The sequence below is a fragment of the Camelus bactrianus genome, chromosome 11 (assembly GCF_048773025.1).
Source record: "Camelus bactrianus isolate YW-2024 breed Bactrian camel chromosome 11, ASM4877302v1, whole genome shotgun sequence".
NCBI lineage: Eukaryota > Metazoa > Chordata > Mammalia > Artiodactyla > Camelidae > Camelus > Camelus bactrianus.
In genome coordinates this window covers 82,692,419-82,703,482 of record NC_133549.1, presented here as the reverse complement: position 1 = coordinate 82,703,482, position 11,064 = coordinate 82,692,419, and the positions used below count along the sequence as shown (strand labels likewise).

Sequence of the window (11,064 nt, the reverse complement as noted above, 5' to 3'; positions counted from 1 at the left end):
ATTTATTTATTTATTTATTTATTTATTAAATGGCGGTACTGGGGGTTGAACCCCAGACCTCGTGCATTGCTAAGCATGCACTCTACCACTGAGCTATACCCTCCTTCCTTGCACTATTTTATGGTCCTACCAATAACAAATGACAATTCTGATTTCTCCACATTCTGATGGCTTCTTATCTCAGTTGAAATGAGAACCAGTGTCTTTACAGTGGACTCAAAGGACCAAAATTGTGTTAGTCAGAGTTTTCCAGAGAAACAGAATCAATTGTGTGTGTATTTAATTAATTAATTGGCTCACGTGTTTCTGGAGGCTGAGAAGTCCAATTACCTGTCATCTGCTAGCTGGAGAAACAGGAATGCCAGTGGTGTAATTCAGTCTGTATCTGAAGGCGTGAGAACTAGGGGAGCCAATGGTGTAATCTCCAGTTGCAAGCCAAAGGCCTGAGAAGGGAGGATTGGGGTGCTGCTGTAAGTCCCAGCATCTGAAGGTTTAAGAACTAGAAGCTCTGATGTCAGAGGGCATGAGAAGTTGGAAGTCTTAACTTAAGTGGAGAGAGCAAATTCTCCCTTCCTCCACTTTTAAAATTCTGTTCAGACCCTTAACAGGCTGGATGTTGCCCACCCACATTGGGGAAGGCAATCTGTTATACTTAGTTCACCAATTCAAATGTTAATCTCTTCTGGAAACACCCTCACGGTTGGGCCCAGAAATAATATTTTATAAGCTGTCTGGTCATCCCTTGTCTCAGTCAAGGTGACACATAAAATTAGTCTTCACAAACATGAGCTGACCTTTTCTTGTGTCTTTAGTATGCCACCTCACTGACCTTTTGCTGTTCCTCAAATAAACCAAGCACACTCTCTGTAGTGGCTTTACATCTGCTGTTTCATCTGCCTGGAACAGACTTCCCACAGATATACTCCCTCTTGTTAATTCCACTTCCTTCAGACTCTGCTCATACGATCTCTTATCAAAGAGGGCAGTTCTTACAGCTCTATATTGAATAAGAATCTTCCTCCCACCTCTTTACCTTGCTTTTGTTTAGTCTTACTCTTCCTGCCCCTCTATTTGAATGTAAGATCTTTGCGGGGAGGACCACTATTTATTTTGTTCACTGTGTTAAAGAGAAATTATTCTGACACTTGTTGAAACCTGCAGAGAAGACTTTATTCAAGACAATTGCAATAGGGAGAGAACTTGAATTTAACTCCCAATACAACAGGGACAAGTGGGGATTTATGGCTGACTGACAGGGTGAAGGCATAAATGGAAAATTACCAATAAGAAATTGGTTAGATACCAAGGGTAGGGTGGAGTGGGTGGAGAGGAACTTGATTAGTTATCAAGGGTGGGGGAATTCTTGTTTGTTTTTATGAGGGGGAGGTAATTAGGTTTATCCATTTATTTCTGCTTGGAGGGAGTACTGGGGATTGAACCTAGGACCTCCTGGCATGCTGAGCATGTACTCTATCACTTGAGCTATACCCTTGCCCCAAGAGTGGGGGAATTCTTAATGAATTGGCTTAGCATTATTCTTTGGCAAAATTGGGCTCAGCAGGCCAAAGACAAGGCCTAGATGAGAAGACTCACAGGATCTTGACTAAAGTTTGGTTGAGGAGGGGGTCCTTGATAAGTGCTTTATCCTTAGCATGTAGAACAGTGAGTGGCACATAGTGAGACATTGGTTAGTCATTGTTAGATTGGTGGATGAATGCCCCATTCTGAGAAATTTTCTTTTACATAAAAAGTCCGAATTGAATGAAAGAGATACATTTTCTCCCCTAAGATGTCCAATTGCTGGATTTTATAGATAGATTTTTTTCCCCTAGAAAATTATACATTTCTTAAAACTGATTCAGCCTTATTCCATCTTCTACGTGAGTTAATGGTGAGAAAATAATATTTAGTGTTCTGGCATACTTTGCTAACGTGCTTTTTCTTCGTTTGAAATCAAAACAAGATTACTTGGAAACAAACGAACAGACCATAAAAAGCTCCTCCAAAGTAACATAAAACATATTTTGTAGATTCAAATCAGTTTCTAGCAATCGGTGCTAATCTTGGCGGAATATTCGTATCATTTGGGAGCTTTAAAAAATCTCGATGCTAGGTCCACACCCAGAATATCAACGCAAAATCTCTGGGGCTGGGACCAAAGCACAAGTACTTTTCCAAGCTGCCCGAGTGATGCTAACGTGCGTATGTAGACCCTAAGACACCGATCTGTAGCACAGACTACATTTCCCAGAGGCCTCAGCGGCCACTTCCGCTTCCGGCTTCGCCCTCCTCCGCTTGAATCCAGCGCGGCACATTTCCTGAGAAATTGCCATCGTTTCAAAGTGAAGTTGGGTTTATGCTTCTTACCTGAAAGATGCTTTGCCCAGTGTATGGACCAACTTGCCTGAGCCAGTCCTTGAGTGGTGTAGCTCTACAGGGACGGGCTCCCTCTCCCCACTGTCATCCCTCCATGTCCCTTCTCTCTACCCATTACAGGATCATTGACCAAATAGATGATTGCCACCTATGCTTTCTAGAGTGCTAGAAGCTAAAACATACTTTGTACCTAAGATACAGCTGTTGGCTCAAAGACCTTGCCAACTCAGAGAAGATGAAAAACAGACACACAGCTTATAGAGACATAACAGGCTATAGTAACTGTGATTGATACACATAACGCAGCCATGGTAGTGCTCTGTGGACCTTCAGGGGTGAGAGGAGCCTCTAGTAGGGGATGGTGGTAGTGGTGGTGGTCACTCCAGTTCTTACTGAAGAATAAGTGAAATTTGCATAACTGCAGAGCTTGGGGTGACTTGGGGAAGGTGCTGCAACATGAGTGAAGCCATTACATTTGAACCATGAACCAGCTGGACCCTATGCTGGAAGTGTTCAGAGTCTACACTGCCAGGTTGGAATTTGCCTTTACCCTGGAGAAAACTGGGTTTTGGAGGACTTTGAGAAGTTGACCGGAAGTAATCAGCATTTTGAAAGAAAGTAATCAATATTTGAGTATTACACAAGCTAAGAGTAACAGAAATTTTAAAAAATTAATTACCCTTATTCCTATCAATTTATTTTAATTATTTTATTTTCAAATTATTTTACTTGAAACACATCTGCATATGTATTTTTTAGGCTTTCCCATTTTTTCTTTTTAATATGTCATAGGCATTTCTTCCAGTTTGCTCAGTAGTCTCACTGACCCTTTTTGGAGCTCCTTTTTTATTGTGCACTCAGCCATCCTGTGACCTTGAGCAAGTTCTTTCAGCTCTCTGAGCCTTAGTATTCTTAGCTGTAAAATAGATTTACTTTATAGAATTGTGGTGGAAATTCAGAGAGATGATGTGTATCTTAGGGCTTAGCACTTTACCTGGCACATTGTAAGTTGTTACTGCTATGAATGGTAATTAACAAATATATATTTATCTCTGTAAGTTCTAGGATAAAGCCACTATCATTTTGCATGTCTTTCAGAGTTTATTCATTTGTTGAATGCTTGACCTTGAACATGCCCATGTGTCAGGCAGAGTTTCAGGCTAGGGAGATAGCAGTGACCCAAGTGGTCCCTGCCCTTCTGGAGCTCACATTATAGAGGACACTTATTCGCAAATCTCATCCTCACCTATCAGGTAGTGAGAAATCCTGTGGAAAAAAATAAAGTGGGTCATGGGAGAGGAAGTACTAGAGGATGGGAGGAGAGAAAAGATGATCTTTCTGATGAGGTGGCATTTATGCAAAGACTTGCTAAGTGAGGGGTGAGCAAACACCAGGCCCAGAGGAGGGAGCATGACAGGCAAGTTGGACAAACAGGAGGAGGGCAGTGTTGTGAAAGTGAGGGGTCACACCTCCACTCTCTAACTTCTCATCTTAATTTTTCATACCTATGAAGCAAGTCAGCTCTCTGAGCATATCATGTATTTTCCCCATTGGTCCTTTCATTAACTGTATTCCACTTACCTCCTTGTGAATGATTTGAACTATCAGAAGCTGACTTTGAATGTTTTGCCTTCCTTCACCACTGAGGCCCTCCTCCTCCACTGAGGCCTTCCTCGCTCCCTACTTCAGGAGGGGGCCAAGGGAGTAAATGGTTCCTGGATGAGTGGAATTGGTTTTGATTTTGCAGGGATCACTGACATTTGGGGATGTGGCTGTGGCCTTTATCCAGATTGAAAGGAGACACCTGGATGCCACTCAGAGGGCCTTGTACAGGGATGTGATGCTGGAAAACTATGGGAATCTGGTGTCTGTGGGTAAGGATTTCTTTCTCTTTGACTCAAAATTGATCTGCTGGGCAACTGTGCATTTTCACAAGGTAAATGATTTTGGGTATTTAAGCTCTTTTTTTTTAAGTTGGTTTTGTCTTTTGGGGGGGATGGGGGTAGGTAATTAGGTTTTATTTATTTTTCACTGGAGGTACTGGGGATTGAACCCAGGACCTCTTGCATGCTAAGCACACAGTCTACCAATGAGCTATATCCTCCCCGCTAACTCTTTGTTTTTTTAATTGAAGTATCACTGGCTTACAATGTTGTGTCAATTTCTGGTGTACAGCATAATGTTTCAGTCATACATATACATACATATATTCCTTTTCATATTCTTTTTCAGTATAGGTATTGAATATAGTTCCTGTGTTTTAACAGTAGGACCTTGCTGTTGATCTATTTTATATATAGTAGTTAGTATCTGCAAATCTCAAACTCCCAATTTATCCCTCCACCTCTCACTTGACCCTCCTTTAACTATAAGTTTGTTTTCTCTGTCTGTGAGTCTGTTTCTGCTTTGTAAATGAGTTCGTTTGTGTCTTTTTTCTTTTTTTTAGATTCCACATATAAGTGATATCATATGGTATTTTTCTTTCTCTTTCTGGCTTACTTCACTTAGAATAATGATCTCCAGGCCCATCCATGGGGTGTTTACACTCTTAAATGGGAGGTTTTTGTTTGTTTGTTTTCAGCATGGGCTTAGAGGCTGAAACTTATGTTCCTTCCACCCCTCAGAAAGATCAGAGCCATACAGAGCCAGAGATGGTCAGCTTTGCGTGCAGTCTAGCCCAGTTCTCTGAATTTTGCATGTCAGGATTCGTCTGCTGCCAACAATAGGAGTTTCCTGTCCTCAAGGAGGCCTGGTTTTCTAACTGACTTTCCACCCTACATTTCTATAACTGTGGTTTGAACGTTTTTGATACCACCCTCTAGGCCTTCCTGACGACCATGCTCCTTGCAGACCCTGAAGTTGAGATGGAGGTTTGGGATAACTCCTAATAGCCACAGTCACATTTCTTTTCCTTCTCTGTGAACAGGGCTTCTCTCTTCCAAACCCAAGCTAATCACCCAGTTGGAGCAAGAGGCAGAGCCACGGATGTAAGTACAAGAAGTTCCATCAGGTATGCCTGGAGGTGAGCAAGGCAGGAACCATTTCAAGCAGGAGCTCAGCACACAGAAAAGTGTGGAGGGGGTTCTTGGTGAAGCTCACCTTGCAGAGCCCCTGTCTGTGCGGAAGGGCTGTGGCACGTGACATGAGTTTCCTCTTTTTCATGTCATCCTCATGTCAAATGACTTGGCGTTTTTCTCATTCTTTCTACTCCTGCTCTCTTCACGAGGGCTTCTCGTCTTGCAATAAGTCTCTTTATGTGTTTTTATCTTTCCCCATTTGCAGACACTTGATAGGCTGTGCTGTATTTCTACCTTCTGTCCATTCTCAGTGCCTTCCAAATTCTCTCAAGGTTAGCTTGATGGATGGCTGTTTAACTCTTTCTGTTTTAATACCCATATCATTGACCATATGGTAGGGCAGTGGCAGATTCCAGTTATAAGCATAGGACTCCTGACTATCACATAATTACTATTTTTGACAAAGAAACTGATGGGGAAGCATTTTCTTCCCTTTTCTCCTGAGTCTTTTATTTCTTTTCTCTGATATCATTTGCTCTTTAAAAAATATTTTAATTATCTTTTGTTTATTTTTTGTTTTTGTTTTGGGAGGGATTAGGTTTATTTATTTACTTATTTATTTTAATGGAGAACTGGAGATTGAACCTAGAACCTCGTGCATGCTAAGCACGCACTCTACCCCTGAGCTGTACACTCACCTGCCGTCATTTGCTCTTGGCTCTCATTTTTTTCTGTGTATACTTTGCATAAATTTATGTCTGTCACTTTCTCCGTGTTGTTAACTGGAGAAATCATTTCTAAATCTTTGTAAACATGGATATTTATTTGTCTCCTCTAAAATATTTATCCTACCAGTGTTCCTTCTTTTAAAACTTGAACTGTCATTTTACGTTTATCATCATCAGGGAAACTTTTATAACTGTATTTCATGGAAAATGTAATTCACATGATAGCTGGTTTCCTGAAGGTTTGGGTGCTTTTTCTTTTTTTTTTTTTAATTTATTTTTTTGTGGTAGGGAACAGGGGAGAGAAATGTGGGGGGTAGGTCTATAACAGTATTCTGTCTTATATAGTAACTTGGCCAACCAGATTTTTGCTCTCTCTTGAAACAGTTTTGGTAATTTACAGTTTCCTAAAAATATTCAGTAATTAAAGTTCTCAAATTTATCTTCATAGTATTGAACAAAATAGCCTTTTATGATTCTACATTTATCCTTAATGTTTATAATTACTTTTAGTCTGTATATTCATGGTTACTTTCTTATGATTTCTTACATTATTTGTTTTTTTCCCATTTTCCCCCTTTGTTAGCTTTACGTTATTTCTTAGAGTGCTCTTAGATGTATTTACTCGTGTTACTATTTTCTGTGTTTTTCTTTTTTTTTTTTTTAATCTTTTAATTCCTTTTTATTTTTTCTTTCCTTAGGTTTATTTACTTTCTCTAACTTTGTTTTAGTTGATTCATTAATCAATTAACTCATTGATTTTCCTTCTTCTTTATGTACTATAAATATTTAAAGCCTTAAACTTTTGTTTGTGCAGGGTTTTGGTTATATTCAATGGGTTCCGATATGTAGTTTTTATTATCATTAGTTTTTAGATATTTTGCAATTGGCATTTTGATTTCTCTGATCAGAGTATTAAGAGAGTCATAACCTAGCCTTCCTTTTTTCTTAAAACCTTTTAAAAAATTTAACCCATATATGGAAGAGTTGATTTTTAAATATATGATCTAAATTCGTATTTTTTAAGTGAATATTCATATAACCAGCACTCAGATCAAGAAACAGAACACTGGTAGTATTTCACTAAATCACATCTTGATCCCTCCCAGTCATCAGCCACACTCTCCTCCTCCCCGTCAAATAACACTATAATTTATTTTGGCCTTTTTTTAACCTTTATATGAATGGAACTATATAGTATATATTTTTGGCATAGTCTTTTATGCATAACATTTTGTGAGATTTTTCCATTTTCATGTATTGTCCTTGCAGTGGGTCAATGGTTCTTAAAACTCTAGCATGTATTAGAATGCATGTTTAAGCATGACTGCTGGGCCCCACCCTCAGGCTTCAAATATGGACTGAAAGTTTTTACAAGTTCTTTGGTGATACTGATGCTGTTGATCTGGGGACCATGCTTTTAAATCTGTTGCTATAGAATATTTCATTATCCCATGTATTTGGATGGATATTGGGGATATTTCCAGCTTTTGAGAATTACAAATGCTATGAACATTATTATATGTTGTTGCTTGGTTCAAATGTGGATACATTTCTGTTGGGCATATACCTAGGAGTGGAATTTCTATTTTATAGGATATACACATATTTAACTTTAGTATATAATGCCAAATAATTTTTCAATGTTTGTACCAATTTATATTTCCATCATCAGTGTGTGAGAGTACTCATTGCTCCATATCCTTGCCAACACTTGATATAGTCAGTCTTTTGAAGTTCGTCATTCTTTGGCTGTATCTTGTATCTCATTGTGGTCTTAATACCCATATCCCTGATATCAAATGAGGTTGAGGGTGTTTCACAAGTTTATTGGCCATTATATGTCATCTTTTTTGAAGTATCTATTCAAAAAACCCTTTGTTAATTATGTATGTTGTACTGCCCTTCCCTCTGTAATTTGTTTTTCACTAATAGTGGTCTTTTGATGAATAGAAGTTTTTAACTCTAATGAGCTCCATTTTGCTAATATTTTCCTTTCTTGTCATTGTTTTTTGTGTACTGTTCAGTAAAACCTTCCTTCCCCCAAGTTCATGAAGATAGTCTTCTGTGTAAACTTTTAGAAGCTTTATTGCTTGTATTTTACATTTAGATTTACCATCCTCTTAGAATTGATTTTTGTGCATGGTACGAGGTAGAGTTCATGTTTTCTTCACCCCTCAGCCCCCAAATATGCCAATAAAATCTCCTTTTCATCACTGCTCTGCTAGGCTACCTTTGTCATAGAACATGTGTCCAGAAGACTGCCTTTCTTCATATGACTAATTTGCCTCCACCTACCTATACACTCAGTATCTTGAAATTTTCTCTAGCTTAATCATTACATAAAATATATATCCCATCAAAGGCCATTTGAACTATCTGGCTGTTTATTACCAGACTTCACCTCCAACTTACATTTCCTTAAAAAAAAAATCTTAGTTCTAGTATCTGATGTATGGAATATCTCCTCATGTTAATAAATATAAACATTTAAAAATAAAAATATAAGTATATGTGTGTATATATCTGTATCTGTAGATATAACTTCTTTTTAAAAGAAAAAAACTCATTCAGTAAAAGAATTGATCAGTGATTGCTGATTTATCACAAATTTAACTCCATTAGTTTTTCAGAATCTCCTTGTATATCTTTTGTAAACGGCTAGAGAAAAATTACACAATTCACCTTTTTCATTTGTATATTCTTTTTCAGATATGTTAAAACCTTAGATTACAGTACAGTCTTGTTGGCCTGAGATCTGTTTTGATTCGTTAAACATTTTGTCTATTTTTTCCCCTCAGAGCTATTAAATGTTGGTTCTCTGCTAAATTCTCACAGAGAAATGTTATTCTCAAGTTCTTGGATATAGTGCAGTGTTACATTACAATGTTCTCAAATGCATCACCCTATAGGAATCTGTGCTAGTAATCCTGGCTTGCTTTGTGATACTTGATTTTCTCCCCAAAATTGTCTTTAGTCACATTCCCATTTTTTTTTTATTTCTTGGAGTTTCCTGTGTTACCTTCCTAACTTGACAACTTCTTAGATGTTCCTTGCATTCTTTAAATACAATATTTATAATATAACTTCCTTCCATTTCCTTAGATCTTACTTATTTCTCCTGTCTTTAGTCTTGCCATCTTTTCTTAGCGAGAATCACAAGTGGGATGAATTAATTTTACATAACCTTTAGTAATATAGAACAGAACATTATTCTTATCTGTGTGTAGCTCTCATTTTCAGTATTTCAATATAGAGAACATTTGAATTTTAAAATTTTCTTTCAGTACAGGAGTACGCATTTGAAACAAAGATGTCAGCCCTAAAGCAAAATACTTCCGAGAGATCTGATTTGGGAGAGCAAACAAAAATTGTCATGATAGAAAGCAGCCTGTGCTTGGAAGGCAGAAGTTGCATGGAGAAGACACAGTATAAATGTGAGGAATGTAGGAAAGTCTTTAAATATAATTCCTTCTTTATTAGCCACCAGAGAAATCATACTGGTGAGAAATCCCATAAGTGTAAAGAATGTGGGATAGCCTTTGTAAGCAGCTCATCCCTTTTAAATCATTATAAAATTCACATGGGTAAGACACTTTATAGATGTTTTAAATGTGGGAAATTCCTTAAGAAGTACTCAACATTTGTTAAGCATCAGAAAATTCATTTGAAGAGAAACCCCATAAATGCTATGAATGTGGAAAAGCTTTCAGAAAGAATTCTACCCTTTTAAGTCACCAGAGAATTCATGCTGGTCAGAAATCCTACAAATGTAATTACTGTGGGGAAGCCTTTGCTAGGAAGTCAGGCCTTGCTCGTCATGTGAAGATACATAGTGGAGAGAAGCCTTTTAAATGTAGTCAATGCGGGAAACCTTTCAGGGATAATTCAGCTGTGTTGGAACATCAGAGAACGCATACTGGTGAGAAACTATATTGGTGTAATGGATGTGAAAAAACTTTACTAGAAGCTCAACTCTTTATTAGTCATTAAAGAATGCATACAGGAGAGAAACCTTATCATGTAGTAAATGTGGAAAATCTTTCAGGTATAGCTCGTCCTTTGCTGGACACCAGAAAACTCATAATGGAAATAAACCCTATCTGTGTAATGACTGTAGAAAAGCCTTTATGAAGCGCTCATACCTTATTGAACATCAGAGAATTCATACTGGTGATAAGCCCTATCACTGTAAGAAATGTGGGAAATGCTGCAGGCATAGCTTTGGGCTTGTTTTACACCAGAGAAGTCATACTGGGGAAAAGCCTCATCATTGTAAGAGATGTAGGAAATCCTTTAGGTATAGCTCTGGCTTTGTTTTACATCGGAGAATCCATACTGGAGAAAAACCTTATGAATGTGATGAATGTGTGAAGGCTTTTCCTCAGAGTTCAGGCCTCAAACAACATAAGAAAACTCATAACAAAGAAAGAGCCATCAAGTGTAGTTAGTTTGGTAAGTCATGCAGAAATAATTTACTCCTTTTGAACATTGAAGAGGTCAATAAATTACTCACCTAACAAAAATATTCTGTGAACCTCTATCTTGAAGAACTTCTCACTTGTGAGGATGTTCTCTGTAGTATGGTTTGTACTAGTGAAATATTTGAAGACCTAAATATCTATATGAAAATTGTTGCTATAGAATGCTATGTAGCAAGTGAAAAGAATGAAGTAGAGCTCTATGTACAACCATAGAAATATCTCCATGATACTGTGTTACGTCAAAAAAGCAAATTGCAAAGAATTAATATTGTTAAAATGCCTGTCCTTCCCAAAGCTGTTTACATATTTAATGCGATTCCTATCAAATTACCCGGGACATTTTTCACAGAACTAGCACAAATAATCCTGAAATTTATATGGAACCACAAAAGACCTAGAATTGCCAGAGTAATTCTGAAGAAAAAGAACAAAACTGGAAGCATAACTTTTCAGACTTCAGAC

General features: G+C 37.7%; 1 protein-coding gene across 1 annotated transcript; it reads left to right on the top strand.

The window, feature by feature from the left end:
• The first annotated feature begins 4,123 nt into the window (after nt 1–4,123).
• On the top strand, nt 4,124–10,569 carry ZNF485 (zinc finger protein 485). The gene is given in 6 exon segments (XM_074374416.1): nt 4,124–4,250; nt 5,303–5,398; nt 9,406–9,783; nt 9,786–10,136; nt 10,139–10,334; nt 10,419–10,569. Coding segments are annotated over 5 exon segments (1,086 nt in total). The 5' UTR covers nt 4,124–4,250; nt 5,303–5,388.
• The last annotated feature ends 495 nt before the right edge of the window (nt 10,570–11,064 follow it).